General features: G+C 47.3%; 1 protein-coding gene across 1 annotated transcript in view; it reads right to left on the bottom strand.

Moving 5' to 3' along the window:
- CTNNBL1 (catenin beta like 1) overlaps positions 1-14,890 on the bottom strand; it is a 91,435-nt gene extending 76,545 nt beyond the window's left edge. The window contains exon 1 of the mRNA XM_081867759.1: positions 14,839-14,890. Coding sequence (XP_081723885.1) covers positions 14,839-14,868 — 30 coding nt within the window. The 5' untranslated portion in view covers positions 14,869-14,890. The remainder of the gene's footprint in view (positions 1-14,838) is intronic.
- Positions 14,891-15,929: the final 1,039 nt, after the last annotated feature.

The raw sequence follows: 15,929 nt of genomic DNA, 5'->3' as shown, positions 1-15,929 counted from the left end.
TTCTCCATAATGGGGGCAGGCTGGCGCAAAGAGGGTGGGCCAAAAGTCTGCAAGTGCCCCGGGGCCTGCAATGACTCCCCACTGCCCCATAAGCACAATTCAAGATAATACAGTGGGGGGGGAGTATTTGATCCCCTGCTAAATTTGCCCATTTGCCCTCTGACAAAGAAATGACCAGTCCATAATTTTAATGGTAGGTTTATTGTAGCTGTGAGAGACAGAATAGCAACAGGAAAACACCCAGAAACCCAGAAGACAAAAGTCAGAGACTGATGTGACCTCGCCTGCCCATGTACTAGTTGTACACTGGGTGAAGCATTAAAATGCGCTTTATGTGGGGCAGATTGGAAATGGCAGCTGGTCCAAGATACAGCTCTGCCAGGATACTGGCCAGCGCATTTCGCAATGCAGGTTCTCCACTTTGACATACTGCGTTTACCATGGAAACTATTCCACTGTCTTCCGACAAGCACAGCAAGCCCAAACTCTCCAACAAACCTTTGAGCTACAGAAGACTTCCTGACAGTGAGAGCTGTTCGACAGTGGAATTTGCTGCCAAGGAGTGTGGTGGAGTCTCCTTCTTTGGAGGTCTTTAAGCAGAGGCTTGACAACCATATGTCAGGAGTGCTCTGATGGTGTTTCCTGCTTGGCAGGGGGTTGGACTCGATGGCCCTTGTGGTCTCTTCCAACTCTAGGATTCTATGATTCTATGATTCTAAGAAGGTGAGACAGTCACCTGAAAAAAGTGGTCCCTCATTACACCATCTTCCCATTTGTTCCGTTTTGGAAAGCAACGCAAGGAGGCCTAACAAGGGAGCAAATGCAGGGTGCAGAGGGAGCAAACTGCCCCCTCCCAAGCCACAGAGATGCAGGAGCAGCCCCCTTTGGTACAACCGGCACTGCTTGGAAGTTCTGCTTTGGCCATCTGGGCCATAATGGAGACAATAAGCAGACTGGCAGAGTTGGAGAGGAACAGCACCAGAATTCCTACAGATCAGACACTCCACATCAAAGTCTGTCAAGACAGCTTTTCCTGTTGCCTCCGGAGACATGAGAAAGCAGACAAGCATCCACTTTGCAGAATGTGAAACAGATTAAAGAACCAGGCGACTCTCAAGATTTCCCTGCCTGGCATTTTGCTGAAGGGGTGTGTGAGAGTATGTGTGCACCATTCTTGTTTTATTTGCCAAGACAGCAAAAAGAGAGCTTTTGACAGCAGCCCTCTCAAGAAATCCCTTCGGCTGCAAGAGCCACCGGATCCTATTCCAGCACCGCTCATTTCCAGTGGGGAAAAACACACAGTTGCAAGTTGGCCCTTTTACAGGTTAGGAGGGTGAGACTCAACTAAGCTGAACGTTTCTCAGAGTCGCTATATAACCCACAGACTAGAACCGTTCATGAGAGCCCACAGCTGATGGAAATGTTAAAAAAAAATGTTGGTGTTTAGGAAACGACCTAGACCACTGCTGCCAGGATGAATACAGACAATAGGAAATTAAAATACAGAGCAGATCTATGGATTCCTGACATACTAATGTAGGAACTGCAACAAAATATTGTGGCTAATAATCCTGCAGGACACTCCCGGCTATAACTCTGTCAGGGTCTCAAGCTGGTTAGTTCACACCCGTCCCCAGTCGTCCATTTTCATCTTCTAGCCATCTTCAATGCTCTGTGGTTTCTGGAGACCACTGAGCATGCTCAGCCCCCCCATGGGATTTTTTATTTATGATTCCTATTAATTAAATGTATACAGTTACACACACACACCCTTCATCCGAAGATCGCAAGGTGGCCAGTTTACAGTACAAAACACAAAATGCATAACGTAACAACACCCCCCCTCCCACGGATACATTTAAAAGGCTAGAGATTGTTTCATTGGTCAAAGGTCTAGAAGAGGAACGTTTTTTCCTGGCACCTAACAATATGCAGTGAAGGCACCAGGTAAGCCTCCCTGGGGAGAAAAACCCACCAGTGCGGAGCCACTACAGACAAGGCCCATCCTTCATGTCACCCGTCGTCCAGACCTCTCATGGAGGAAGAACACAAGGAAGGGCCCCAGATGAGGGTCAGAGGGTTGGGGTAAGTGGGGGGGCAGTCCTTGAGGTACTGCGGTCCATTAAGGCTTTATCAGTCAACATTTTGTTCTTTGTGGGGGTGCCCTTGTTTATATCTCTGCATCCGCTGGGGTTCACCCTACCATTCTGAATTCTCCCTATTTTTTCCCTGTGGTTCCACTGGGCCTCTGAGTCCATCAACACACGAACACAAAGTCTGCTATTCGAGGGAATGAAAACTGAATAAAAAATCAGTTCTGGCATGTTTTAGAACTTTGCAACTTCAGACAAAGCAAGTGGCTGAGCTTTCCACTGCCCAGGCCCCTCTCCTCATTTCCTGGGTGGCCAGGGCAGAACTCTCCCACGGAATCCCACTAGAAAATGGCCTCTCAACTGTGGGAAACACGGGAAGGCTGTGAGGGAAGGGGCTTGCAAGAAGGCTGCCCCTGGCATCTAGTGGGCTCGCTACAGGCAGATTTATAGCCTGTTGCCTACCAGAGCAATCTCAGTCGCTTTTGCACCGCCGGCGGCAGGCAGAGCTCACGATCCATCCTCGTCTTGCCTCTCTCAGCTGTCCTCAAGCATCACGCAGGCATTCTGTTCCGAGGCCCAAAAGTGGCAACTGGGAATTGACTGACTGCAGCAGCACAAATCAGCTTTTGGCAATCGTGACAATTGCTTTCCCCTCTGCTCTCCCAAGATGGATTGGAAGAGGAACCCTTGGAAATAGCTGGACTTGGCTGCGACCCCTTAATTACACGAAGTAATCAGAAACCAGACACATGGGGTATGGGCACAGCCTTTCTGGGCAAAACAGCAGCAATATTTAATCATCAGTTTAGGCCATCTGCAACTGTTTTGCTGTGCTGTGTAAAAGTTTATGGGTTCCTGAGCTCTTTGCAAACCGACAGGTGCTGTACTCAGTGCAATTGTTGCAGGCGGGGCCCTCCTTCCCTCCCTCCCCTGACCAAATGTTTGGTGCCGAATTAAGAGGCACGGTGCCCAGCGTCGCCCAAGCCAAACCTGGCACGAAGGCAGAGCCACTATTTGATGGAGCACAGCATAGATTAAATGTTTAGAGAAGAGAAATCCAGGACAATCAAAATGGGAAAGCAATTAGTCGAGCTGGCTCAGAAAAGGGGGGAGCCGTGTTCCTAAGGACCTTGGCAACACAATCACGAAGGGCCAAGGGAGCCGTCCAAATGGCACTTCTGCACAACCACCAATCCATTTCCGTGTCGGGACCAAAAGCCTTGCCTGGAGCAAACACATTACACCTGGAAGCAAACTCTCCAAGCCTCTGCACCAGAATTAACTGGCCTCAGACTGGGAACACAATAATACAAAGCTGGCTTCCATTTAATCGGGCTGCTGGCAATGTCAGCAAAACCACGCATGGCATGGCTCCTCCCCTGACCCACACCTGGTGCCAAAGAATAGCTCACCGCCAGCTACTGACAGCGGTGCAGACACAGCATTCTGTCCTCCGGTCCAGAGGGTGCAAACAAATCACCATCTTTTCCCTTGGCTCCGTGGAATAAAGATCATAAGCACACTCAACGCAGCCCAACATTGCCTCAAGCGCGGAAAAACAGAGGAAACAAGGGCATGCACGCCATTAACTGCCACTTTAAGATAATGTGTTCAACAACTGCCTCAACACAGATAGCCCAGAGTCTTTGTTTTCAAAGAACTATTTCAATGGCATCGGAGGAGGAATGAATGCAAGGCCGGAGAAAGTCCATGGAGGCGATGCTGTGGGATCCCCACTTCGAGGCCTGGGCTCAAACTGATCTACGGGACTCAGCCCTCCAGGGGGCCTTGCCATCCAAATGCAAGACAAGCGGCGGCGGCAGCAGCATCCGAAGGGCATGCGCACATAAAAACCCTGCTTTCTATTGCACCCCGCTTCAAAAACATTTGTTCCACTAAATAAATAAATAATCATGGATCTTACAAGAAGGGGAAGAATCCAAACCTTAGACCAGTCGTCCTCAAACTTTTTTCCTCCGGGCCACACTTTCAGAACATAAATATACTCGTGCCACACCAAATTTTTTACTGGCAAGAAATGCATTGGAAAACGCAACTAGGATTGTGCTTGGTATCACTTGATGCTCTTGCTCTCATTTTGAAAAGGTACCTATCTATATTCTGCAAAATAATAATGAAAATATTTTAATACTATACTGTACTATAGTACACTGAGCTGTGTGAATGTTTATTTGATTGTCCTTGAATCTTCCTGCCACCCTTGCCATCCTCTGCTGCCACACCCTTTTGAGAACCTCTGCCTTCTTCCTTCAGGGGTATTTTCACATCTCCCTGTAATCATCAAATATAGTGCAAGCCTGGTAGGAAGAAGGTGGCCCCAATCCTCTCTGCTCACAGACTCCGTGATCCCCACAGGTCATGCGTGGCACCAGCACCAAGTGGGAGTGAACAGGATTCATCCCCAGAAGGGATATCACCAGACAACAGGCAAGTAAACCAAGCCTCCCTCACACAACTCGCCGGGGGATGAATGAATGACAGCGTTCTGATGTGATGGGGCCATTTCATTGAAAGCGGCAGGCGGGTCACCCAAGCGCAGCGCAGGGTCTGAGAAGTGGAAGGGAGAGGAAAAACGGGCAGAGGCTGACTCCTAAGTAATACCCAGACTATGCTTTGAAAACAGGCAAACAAATAAGGAAATGAATGTTTATTTTCCCCAACCTTGCTTGCAGAAGCCTCATCTCACTGGGAAATGTGAAGCTTGGGTGGGGGGAAAGAAGAAGGGGGGGGAATGTTGCAGGGATTTGAAATATGCCTGAATGGATGCAGGCCCCCCTTTCCTTTCACTGCGGGAGCCTTTCATTTCTAAAACCGGGAAGAAAAAATATGAGCAAAATCAATCTTCTTTTCCAGACGAGCTGCTGAAACAAGCGGAGCTCGATGAAATACAGCACAGCATTACATTTTCTAATGTCTTCTGTGCCACATGCAAATTGCATCAAAAATACTTAGAATTAAATAAGAGGGTAATAAATAATAACGAAACCCATGAAAACTGGAGAAACAACGACAGCAGAAAAATGAATGTTTTCACTTGGGATTAGAAGCAAGATGAAGAATTTGTACAATGTGTGGAATGTACAGGAGTCAGGTTGGGGGCGCGGAGATGGTGGGGAGAGGGAATTATATCAAGAACCTGTGAAGATCCAAACACTGTACAGAGGGAGAAGGGATTGTGCCAAAGATCAGCCAGAGAAAGGCAATTCAGAAATGTTTCCAGGAAATCCAAAGTATACTCAGAAGTGAAGCTGACAGGAATTGAGAAGTGTCCTTGCAGTTCCTAGAGGGGAACCCTAAGGCATGGGTAGGCAAACTAAGGCCCGGGCGCCGGATCCGGCCCAATCGCCTTCTAAATCCGGCCCGTGAATGGTCTGGGAATCAGAATGTCTTTACATGAGTGGAATGTGTCCTTTTATTTAAAATGCATCTCTGGGTTATTTGTGGGGCACAGGAATTCATTCATTTTTTTCTCTTCAAAATATAGTTTGGCCCCCCACAAGGTCTGAGGGACAGTGGACCGGCCCCCTGCTGAAAAAGTTTGCTGACCCCTGGCCTAAAGCATCCTTTGGCTACCAGGTGCCACCCAGATGTTTTGAACTAACACTCCCCTTGGTCCCAGCCAGTGTGGCCACATGATGCTGGAGCTGGTGGGAGCTGCAGTCCAGAACATCAGGAAGGTGCAAGGGCTTTTCAGCTGAGGTAGTTGGGCATGTTTAGCTGGAGAGGAGAAGACTGAGAGGTGGCATGATATGCCCATCTTCAAATATCTCAAGGGCTATCGCATGAAAGATAGAGTAAGTTTGTTTTCTCCTGTTTTGGAGGGTAGGGCTCGAACCATGGGATTCAAGCTGTACAAGAAAGGAAACTGGACTAAACATTAGGAAGAATTTTATGATAGTTAAGAGCTGTTAGACCAGCCTTTCTCAACCTTGGGTCCCCAGATGTTTTTGGCCTACAACTCCCATCATCCCTAGCTAGCAAGGCCAGAGCTCAGGGATGATGGGAGTCGTAGTCCAACAACATCTGGGGACCCAAGGTTGAGAAACACTGTGTTAGACAGTGGAATGGACTCCCTTGGGAGGTGGTGGACTCTCCTTCATTAAAGGTTTTTAAAGAGAGGCTGGGTGGCCATCTGCCAGGGAATCTTTAGCTGTGATTCCTGCATTGCAGGGGGTTGGACTAGACAATCCTTTGGGGTCTCCTCCAACTGTACAACTCTATGATTCTGACGCAAGAAAGGTATCGCCCCAACAAGCCTATGCAAAAGGAACCACACAGGGTGAGCGCTTCCCATTATACTCTAAAAGCAGCAGACTCGCACCCATCTACTCCCAGCCGCTGCCACTGCTGTGAAGAAGATAAAGCATCTTCACGAGTGTGATTGCAGCCGAAGCAACAGCAAGGTTACCAACAGAAGCTGCTCCCAAGACATCTCCAACTGCTAGACTCTGAGGAAATCAATCTAGCTGAACCTCCCTTAAATGAGAATGTCCCTCTGTAATGACTCCGGCTAATGCTTTAACTGCTTTTTGGCTTCCCACTGAATTGTCAGATGAAGAATAAGCTTGTTGGAGCATGAAACTCTGGGCTCTGCGCAAATAAATGGATCAGAACACTGTTATAAAAACATCAGTCAAATTTAGCGAGTCTGCATTCGGCTGCCCTTGCAGGGTTATTCTGGCAAGGGGAGGGAAAATCAACAGTTGGCCACAGCTTCCTAGAAAACTATCCCTGAGCACTCGAAGAGGTTGCCAAGGATGCCAGCCAGCAAAAAAAATCACACCATGGGGCAGTTGTTGGCCTGCTGCCCGTCAATGGAGCCATTTCCCCAAAAGGCTCTTAAAAATGCTTTTCACATTTTTGTGGGTATCAGAATGATAAGCACTGCTTCTATTTGCACACTCTTAATGCCATCAGCTCTAGAGTTGAAAAGGCTACAGCAGAAGGCAGAGTACGGATTGCCACAGAAGAAAGGGTGTCATTAAGACCCTATCGATTAACGGGAACAGAAAGCACCACCCCACTGCCACATTTCTAGAGGATATCACATGCACAGCCAACCTTTCTGATAACTGTTTTCACATTTCAAACACCCATGCAGACAGCTTGGAAATAAATTCCATTTGCCACATGAAGAGAGCTCAGTGAAATGTGCTTAAGATACAGATTTGAGTTTCACAAATGCCTCGTCAAGGGTGGTAGTGAAGTGACGCACGGAGGATATCATTATAAAGGCATGGCTATAATGTAAAGGGGTTCTGGATTCGTTCTGGAGGTCCGTTCTTAACCTGAAACTGTTCTTAAACCGAGGTACCACTTTAGCTTTTGAATTCTGGAGCTGGAGGAGACTCTTGAGAGTCCCATGGACTGCAAGAAGATCAAACCTCTCCATTCTGAAGGGAATCAGCCCTGAGTGCTCACTGGAAGGACAGATCCTGAAGCTGAGGCTCCAAGACTTTGGCCACCTCATGAGAAGAGAAGACTCCCTGGAAAAGATTCTGATGTTGGGAAAGATGGAGGGCACAAGGAGAAGGGGACGACAGAGGACGAGATGGTTGGACAGTGTTCTCGGAGCTACCAGCATGAGTCTGACCAAACTGCGGGAGGCAGTGGAAGACAGGAGTGCCTGGCGTGCTCCGGTCCAGGGGGTCACGAAGAGTCGGACACAACTAAACGACTAAACAACAACAACAACAACAACACCACTTTAGCTAATGGGGCCTCCCGCTGCCGCCGCACGATTTCTGTTCTCATCCTGAAGCAAAGTTCTTCACCTGAGGTACTTTTTCTGGGTTAGCAGAGTCTGTAACCTGAAGCGTCTGTAACCCGAGGTACCACTGTATAGCAGTGCGGTATTTTTAGAACTGGGAAAGGAAGGGAAGAATTATATGGACTTAACTTGTTTGACCTCATAAGTGTTATTCCCATTTCAGACTGGACACTGAGATGATCGGATTGCTCGGGGCTACACAACAGGGGGGCAGCAAATTTCAGCAAAACAGCATGTGATCCAAGAGTCGCAAGACAAGAGTCCCTTGCAACTCCAGGCGCCCCAAGAGCTATTCCTCAGCATCCTCTGCAGAACTGCAAGGAATCCAAAGGTACGCCGACTGGGATCAGAGTCATTTTCTGGGCACCTCCAAAAGAACTTCTCCTCAAGGGGCTGCTCGGGCCGGCAGAGCAGAAATGCTAGGCCCCCTGGGCACTGTAGCAAAGAGAGTTTTTAGAAGGGGGGCTGGAGGCAACTTAAGATTCAGTAACAAATCTTCCTCTTTCCCAGCACAAGCAGCTGCTCCCCACAGCCTGAAAAGTGTTGGGCCCAGTACAATAAAGAGGGCAGACAGCTGCTCTGGATTTAATTGCTCTGTTAGAAGAGATTAGATGGATTTCATTCTTTTATATAAGTTGCCTTGGGACTCCTGAATCAACTCAGCTGCCTTGGTTGTGGGGGGGGGGACCACTTTGTAGTGGTTCTAATTGCTTTTGGATGGAAGTGGTGCTTGTGGGGGATGTCCCAATATGGAATTCTACAGCGGATGATCATACCCCCCATGCCACTTAACATCTATACGAAACGGCTAAGTGGGGTCACCTGAATATTTGTTTTGCAATGTCACCAATATGCTGATGACATGCAGCACTATTTCTGCTTTATACTTCCACAGGTCTGGCAAGAGCCGATAAACTGGAGCTCAATCCAAGCCAGGCTGAGGCACTGTTAGTGGGTGGATAGGAGCCAACCTGTTCTGGATAGTGCTGCACTCCTTGGATCCCAAGAAAGACAAAATGCAGGCTGCAGGCTCAGCTGTTCAGTTCCAATCTGTTTCCTCCGAGGATGTGGACAGGCTGCTTGGACGAGTGACACCAAACACCTGTCTCCTTGATCCTTGCCCATCCTGGCTTATAAAAGCTAGCCGGGAAGGGCTCGGTGATGGGCTTTGCCGGGTGTTGAATGCTTCACTCTGTGAGGGAGCCTTCCCAGACCCGCTGAAAGAGGCGGGTATCAAACCGCTTCTTAAAAAACCATATTTAGATGCTGCCAATATGGTCGCACTGGTTGATGATCTCCAGAGGGCTAGGGACAAAGGTGAGAGCTGTTTCCTAGTTCTGCTGGATCTCTCAGCGGCTTTTGATACCATCAACCATAACATCCTTCTGGACCATGTAGAGGGGCTGCGGGCACTGTTATACAGTGGTTCCACACCTTCCTCCTGGGCCGTGTTCAAAAGGTGGTGGTGGGGAATGAGTGTTCAAACCCCTGGGCTCTCACTTGTGGGGTGCCTCAGGATTCTGTCCTCTCCCCCATGCTTTTCAACATCTACATGCAGCCGCTGGTAGAGCTCACCAGGGGGTTTGGGTTGGGTGTTCATCAATATGCGGATGATACCCAACTCTACCTCTCTTTCAAATCAAATCCAGTAAAGGCGGTGAAGGTCCTATGTGAGTGTCTGGGGGCGGTTGGAGGATGAATGGAGGCTAACAGATTGAGGTTGAATCCTGACAAGACAGAAGTACTGTTTTGGGGGGACAGGAGGTGGGCAGGTGTGGAGGACTCCCTGGTCCTGAATGGGGTAACTGTACCCCTGAAGGACCAGGTGTGCAGCCTGGGAGTCATTTTGGACTCACAGCTGTCCATGGAGGCGCAGGTCAATTCTGTGTTCAGGGCAGCTGTCTACCAGCTCCATCTGGTACCCTATCTGCCCGTGGACTGTCTTGCCAGAGTGGTGCATGCTCTAGTTATCTCTCGCTTGGACTACTGCAATGCGCTCTATGTGGGGCTACCTTTGAAAGTGACCCGGAAACTACAACTAATCCAGATTGCGGCAGCTAGACTGGTGACTGGGAGTGGCCGCCAAGACCACATAACACTGGTCTTGAAAGATCTACATTGGCTCCCAGTACGTTTCCGAGCACAATTCAAAGTGCTGACCTTTAAAGCCCTAAACAGCCTCGGTCCAGTACACCTGAAGGAGCGTTTCCACCCCCAACGTTCTGCCCGGACACTCAGGTCCAGCTCTGAGGGCCTTCTGGCAGTTCCCTTGATGTGAGAAGCCAAGTTACAGGGAACCAGGCAGAGGGCCTTCTCAGTAGTGGCTCCCGCCCTGTGAAATGCCCTCCCACCAGATGTCAAAGAGAAGAACAACTACTAGACTTTTAGAAGACATCTGAAGGCAACCCTCTTTAGGGAAGCTTTTAATGTTTAATCGGTTATTGTATTTTACTGTTCTGCTGGAAGCTGCCCAGTGTGGCTGGGGTAGGGACCCAGGACTAGAGGCTTGGAAAGGAAGGAGTAGGTGGGGAAGGAATAACATTAAAAAAATGAAAGGGGCGAGACGGAGCCTCAATTTGGTTCTCAAAATCACCTATTTTTGTTACATGGAAACTGGAAAAGCAAATGAGGTGCAACTTTAATTTAACCCATTTCAAATACCTTCAGTCTTGAGAAATTATTCAACTGTTAAATAGAAGCAAAGCTGCATCTCCTTTTAGCTTTCCATGGATAGAATTGCGTCTCCAAGCATGACTAGAAACTGGCACGGAGCTATTTATTTCAAATGCACCTCCCAGGTCTGCCTCCTACAGTTTTCCTGCAATTGGTACAACCTTCTCTCTTTTGCATGTTCTGCTACATTTGAGCACTGAATTTCAACAGAATTTCAAGATGGGTGTTGGACTCCCAACTCCCACCAGCCCCAGCCAGCCTGTTGAGGAATGCTGGGAACCACACACCACCACATCACTGCTCCATGGCACCTTAAGTGATTGATATTCATGAGGTGGGCATTAGAATGAATGCAAAAGGCTATGTGCCTACCACCAGACAAAGGCCACACTCTCCACCACCCGCATTTCAAGAACACAAAAGTGACAAAGTGTAAGAAAGAATCCAAAAATGTTAGCTAGAGGCATCATCATTCTCAGCTACAGCAGCCCTAACGACTTCCTCCCCCCCCAAGAAGTGATAAAAATCTTAATACTGTAACTATTAAAAATTGAACAACAAACTCAAAAATAGAATTTTCAGAAAATAGAGAAATCAATTCTGAAGGTAGTTTAGCTTGGTGCAAGAGATGAATTCAAGCACACACCTGTGTGATGGTGAAGCCACTCTCTGGAAAGGGGGCAAAGCCAAGTACCTGCAATCAGCACATGTACAATCCAGGTGCAAGAGAGACACACCTGGCTGCTCCCCAAGTGAGACTTTGTTTCTCCAGCCATCTCCAGCCACCCAGGGATCCCTTTCTCCAGAGTTACTTGTCTTTCCCTGTTTTCTGTTACGATATGGATGCAATGCAGCTGCAAAGTGCTAGCTTGAAAAGTAAACATGATGGGAATGTTGAGACTGCCCGTGGGAAACAGAGGGACAGTCAATTCACAGTGCGAAGCACCGGAATTAGCTCAGAGTGTAATATGAGCTCTTCCGTTTGTTCCTGTCCAGGAAGTGTTTGTCACTAGACTGCTGGAGCTTGAAGAGAGCAGTCACGTTTTTTTTGTAATGCTGCAAAGACAGAAATAAAGGCATGTAAATACGTTTCTGTCTATCTCTTTCCCCTGCCCCGGGGGGGGGGGCAGGAAAGAGGGTGTGTGTTCTTCTCACGCTGAGAAGGATCGCCTATTGAGACCTAGCCTGGATCTTGCTGGGGAATGCAGCCAGGGAGGTCAACAGGGAATCATGCCGGGTGCCTGGGAGAGTTGCCAGTTTCTCTTGATAAAGCCTTGATTTCCGACATTTTCTTCCCCAAAGCTGGAAGTGGAACCCAGAGAGGCCACACGAGGCTTCCTCGCAGAACACAAGCCCTGAAGGTGGATCAGACGAAGGCAGGCTATTTAGTGCAGCAGCAGCCTACTGCCCAGGGTGGCCAACCAGAAGCCACTTGAGGAGCCCATAAGTGGCACATGGAGGCAACAGTACTTCCTCAATTACGCCTTCCCAGCACATGGTATTCAATGGATGGAGGACATCATTGGGTTCTAGTATTAAGGTGAGACAGGAAGAAAAAACTGGCAGCAGCAACCCAAGACCTTATAGTCCTGATGACACCTGTGATCCTTTCAACGTGGAGATGCTGAGCCCTAAACCTAGGAACTTCTACACACAAAGCTGGTGCTTCTATCCACCAAGCCACAGGTTGTCTCTCTTTCTCCAATGTTTATTACTTTTTAAGAGACTTATATACCGCTTTACACTGCAAAATTACCCAGGTGGTACAAGGATAAAACAGCACAATAAAACTGCATCAAACTACATGCAGAGACAAGAAAACAGTGAGCAGAGGACAATTAAGTCAACATTTTAAAACCACTTTGAGTTTGTTTTTTTACAATCAAGCAGTGTATAAATTTTATGAAATAAACACCAATGGCCAGTAAATGCTTATGGGAATAAAAAGGTTTTCCTCTGCCAGCATAGTTATAATATATATATATATATATATATATATATATATATATATATATATATAATAATGAATGGATAGCTCAGCTGGCAGAGTATTAATGTTCTTAAGATTAATTAAATTTGTATACTGCCCCATACCAACAGGTCTCAGGGTGGTTCCAACATAAAACCACACTATAAAAACACAAAATACATAATAAAAACAAAGACACAAAGAACCCAAGAATTTTCCCCATACCCAAAAATGAAACTCTTAATCTCAGGGTCGCAGGTTCAAGCCCCACCTAAATTGAAAGATTTCTGTGCTGTTGGTGGCTGGGCTGGATGACCCTCATGGCCCCTTCCAACTGTACAGTTAACCTGTGAGATGTGACTGTGGAAGGAGGGGGTGACTGGCTTGCTTCCCTTTTATAACGTGCTTTGTGTTTCTCACTTTGTATTTTTACAGAATATTATTAATCTATACTATTCTAATCATTGTTGAATGTTACTTTATTTGATGTAGGTTGCTTATTTTAAAGTTATGCTTTATTATCACATTTTTGTATTGCATTAGGTTGTTACGGTGCCGCTGTGGTGTAAACCACTGAGCGTCTTGGGCTTGCCGATCAGAAGGTCGGCGGTTCGAATTCCCACAATGACGGGGTGAGCTCCCGCTGCTCGGTCCCTGCTCCTGCCAACCTAGCAGTTCGAAAGCACATCAAAGTGCAAGTAGATAAATAGGTACCATTCCGGCGGGAAGGGAAACGGCGTTTCCGTGCGCTGCTCTGGTTCGCCAGAAGTGGCTTAGTCCTGCTGGCCACATGACCTGGAAGCTGTACACCGGCTCCCTCGCCAGTAAAGCGAGATGAGTGCTGCAACCCCAGAGTCGGCCACGACTGGACCTAATGGTCAGGGGTCCCTTGGCCTAGATTGTTATAAGGTGTGTGCTTTTTGTTTCTTCAGCCTGTAAGCTGCCTTGGGTATTGTAAGATAGGAAGACTGTATACAAAATACAGGTAGGTAGCCATGTTGGTCTGTTGTAGTCGAAACAAAATTAAAAAATTAAAAAAAATTCCTTCCAGTAGCACCTTAGAGACCAACTCAGTTTGTTCTTGGTATGAGCTTTTGTGTGCATGCACACTTCTTCAGATACACTGAAACAGAAGTCACCAGACCCTTCTATATAGTGGGAGGGAGGGGTTTTTCTCAGGAGGGTCGTAGGAGATGGGTGATTGACTCAATGGGTATGGTAAACCTGTTGACGACTGCAATTAGTCCTACAGGAAAAAGCAAGGGGTGAAATGGCTAAAAATAGCTTTATAATGAGATAAGAATCCAGTGTGTCTATTCAGACCCCAACCCTAAGCCACCCTCCCACTATATATAAGGATCTAGTGACTTCTGGACACAAGATCTACCCACCCGGGAAGAGTGGCAGTTGAAGTTGATGGACTACATGGAACTGGCAGAAATGCCTGGCAGAATCCGAGACCAGGGAGAAGAGTCGGTGGAAGAAGATTGGAAGAAATTTAAATACTATCTACAGAAACATTGTAAAATTAAGGAATGTTAGAAAGATGTTGGAATGAAGTTACATGGTTCTAGCAGAAATGCTATAAAGAATGAAGTACAATAAATTGTAAAGGGATTAAAGGGAAAATAAGGTTAGAACCTGTTAAGATAAATTATAGGACAAAGAATTGAGGAAGATGGAAAGGATTTGCGGAAACAATTAATTGAAGTGGGATACAAAAAAGGGAGGTGCGAGGAAGTCGCTGAAACAAGCTAAGGAAGGATAATAATATTGAAAGTATTAAATGTGTTTTTAATTGTTTTTCTTTTTGATTTGTTATATTTATGTAGTGTTTTTGGTTTTGTGCTGTATTGTATTGTTTTGTTGTGTTTGACTTTTTTCTTTTCTTCTTTTTGTAATTTCCAAATTCTTAATAAATATCATATTTTTTTTTTAGAAAGGATCTAGTGACTTCTGTTTCAGTGTCTCTGAAGAAGTGTGCATGCAGACGAAGGCTCATACCTAGAACTACCTTAGCTGGTCTCTAAAGTGCTAAGGGAAGGTATACAAATTAAAAGTGATGATGATGATGATGATGATGATTTCCATGTCGTGAGCCGCCCTGTGCGATCTTCGGGCGAAAGGCGACCTTACATGTACATTTAACAAGTGACGGGAACCAGGAGGGGGGGGAGGGGCGGGGATCCCCCCCCAGACCCCTCCCCCACCCCGAAACAACAACACATGATGCAGCCCCCCCCCCCAGCCGGTATCCATGGCGACACCTCAGGCGCCTCCTCGCCCTCCCCCCCCTCCCCCCCCCCGCTGACCTGGTAGCTGAGCAGCTCCCCGACGTCCATGCCGGCGGCGCCCCTTCTCTCGCCGCCTTCTTCTTCCGGACTGTCGCAAAAGGCCGCGAAGCTGCCGCAAAGCGCCCGGAAGGGGAGGGGGAGGGAGAAGCGCCGCGGCCGCCGCCGCCGTAAAGCGCGCCGCACATGGAGGCGTCGCTCGGCCGGAGGAGGAGCTGCGTCTGGCGCCCCTGGCGGCCGGGCTGGGAATCGGCGCGCTTGCTCTCGGCATTCCTTTCCCCCGCCCTCCTCCTTGCGAGGGAGGCAGTGTGGCTCAGCGGTTAGAGCGGCGGCTCCCAAGCTTTTTTTCCCTCCCCATCTTAATAATTATGATTATTTTCTTGGCCTGCGTCTTGTTGAGGTGGTTTTGTCGGGTGGAGGGGAAGCTGCTGCTACTGATTTTAATCTTTTCTATCATTGTTTTAGATCTTCTTATGATGCATATGGAAATCTGTTGTGTGCTTGTCGGGTTTTATTTATTGTTTATGGCTATTTCTGTTATATGCGTAATTATGCGTGTTTTTTCATGTTGTAAGCTACCTACAGCGTGGTTTTTAACCATGGAGGGGCAGCATCCGAATAAAATGATGTGTGCATGCATTAAATTTGTTGGCTGCTTGTCACCCAAAGGGGAGAAACAAAAACAGAAGGAGATGAAGGGGAAAGAGGGGGCGGGTCATATGATGCATTAATATTTCATAACACTTATGAAAAAATAAAAACCACACACCCGCTTTATAAATGATAAAGAAACACATTAAAATTCAGCAAAGATAGGGTGGGGGCGATACCTCCCTTGATAGGTGGGGGAGGAGCTTCTGTATCTGCAGATGTTGTGTCTAGATTCATATCACAGCACACTTTGCATGAAGAAAATCCCAGGTGTGGAAGTTCCATCCAGAGAGGAATGGTTGATGAAGATGATGGATTATGCCAAAATGGCGAAACTGACTGGGAAAATCGGAAACCAGGAAGAGAAGAACTTTAAGAAGGAATGGGGGGGATCTATAATGTATTTAAGAGAAATACATTATATTTCTCCATCTTTCCTCCATCTTTCCCAACATCAGGGT

This window comes from Podarcis erhardii (assembly GCF_964252035.2).
Source record: "Podarcis erhardii genome assembly, chromosome: 6".
In the NCBI taxonomy this organism is placed as follows: Eukaryota; Metazoa; Chordata; class Lepidosauria; order Squamata; family Lacertidae; genus Podarcis; species Podarcis erhardii.
This window is presented reverse-complemented; position numbering and strand designations above follow the sequence as displayed.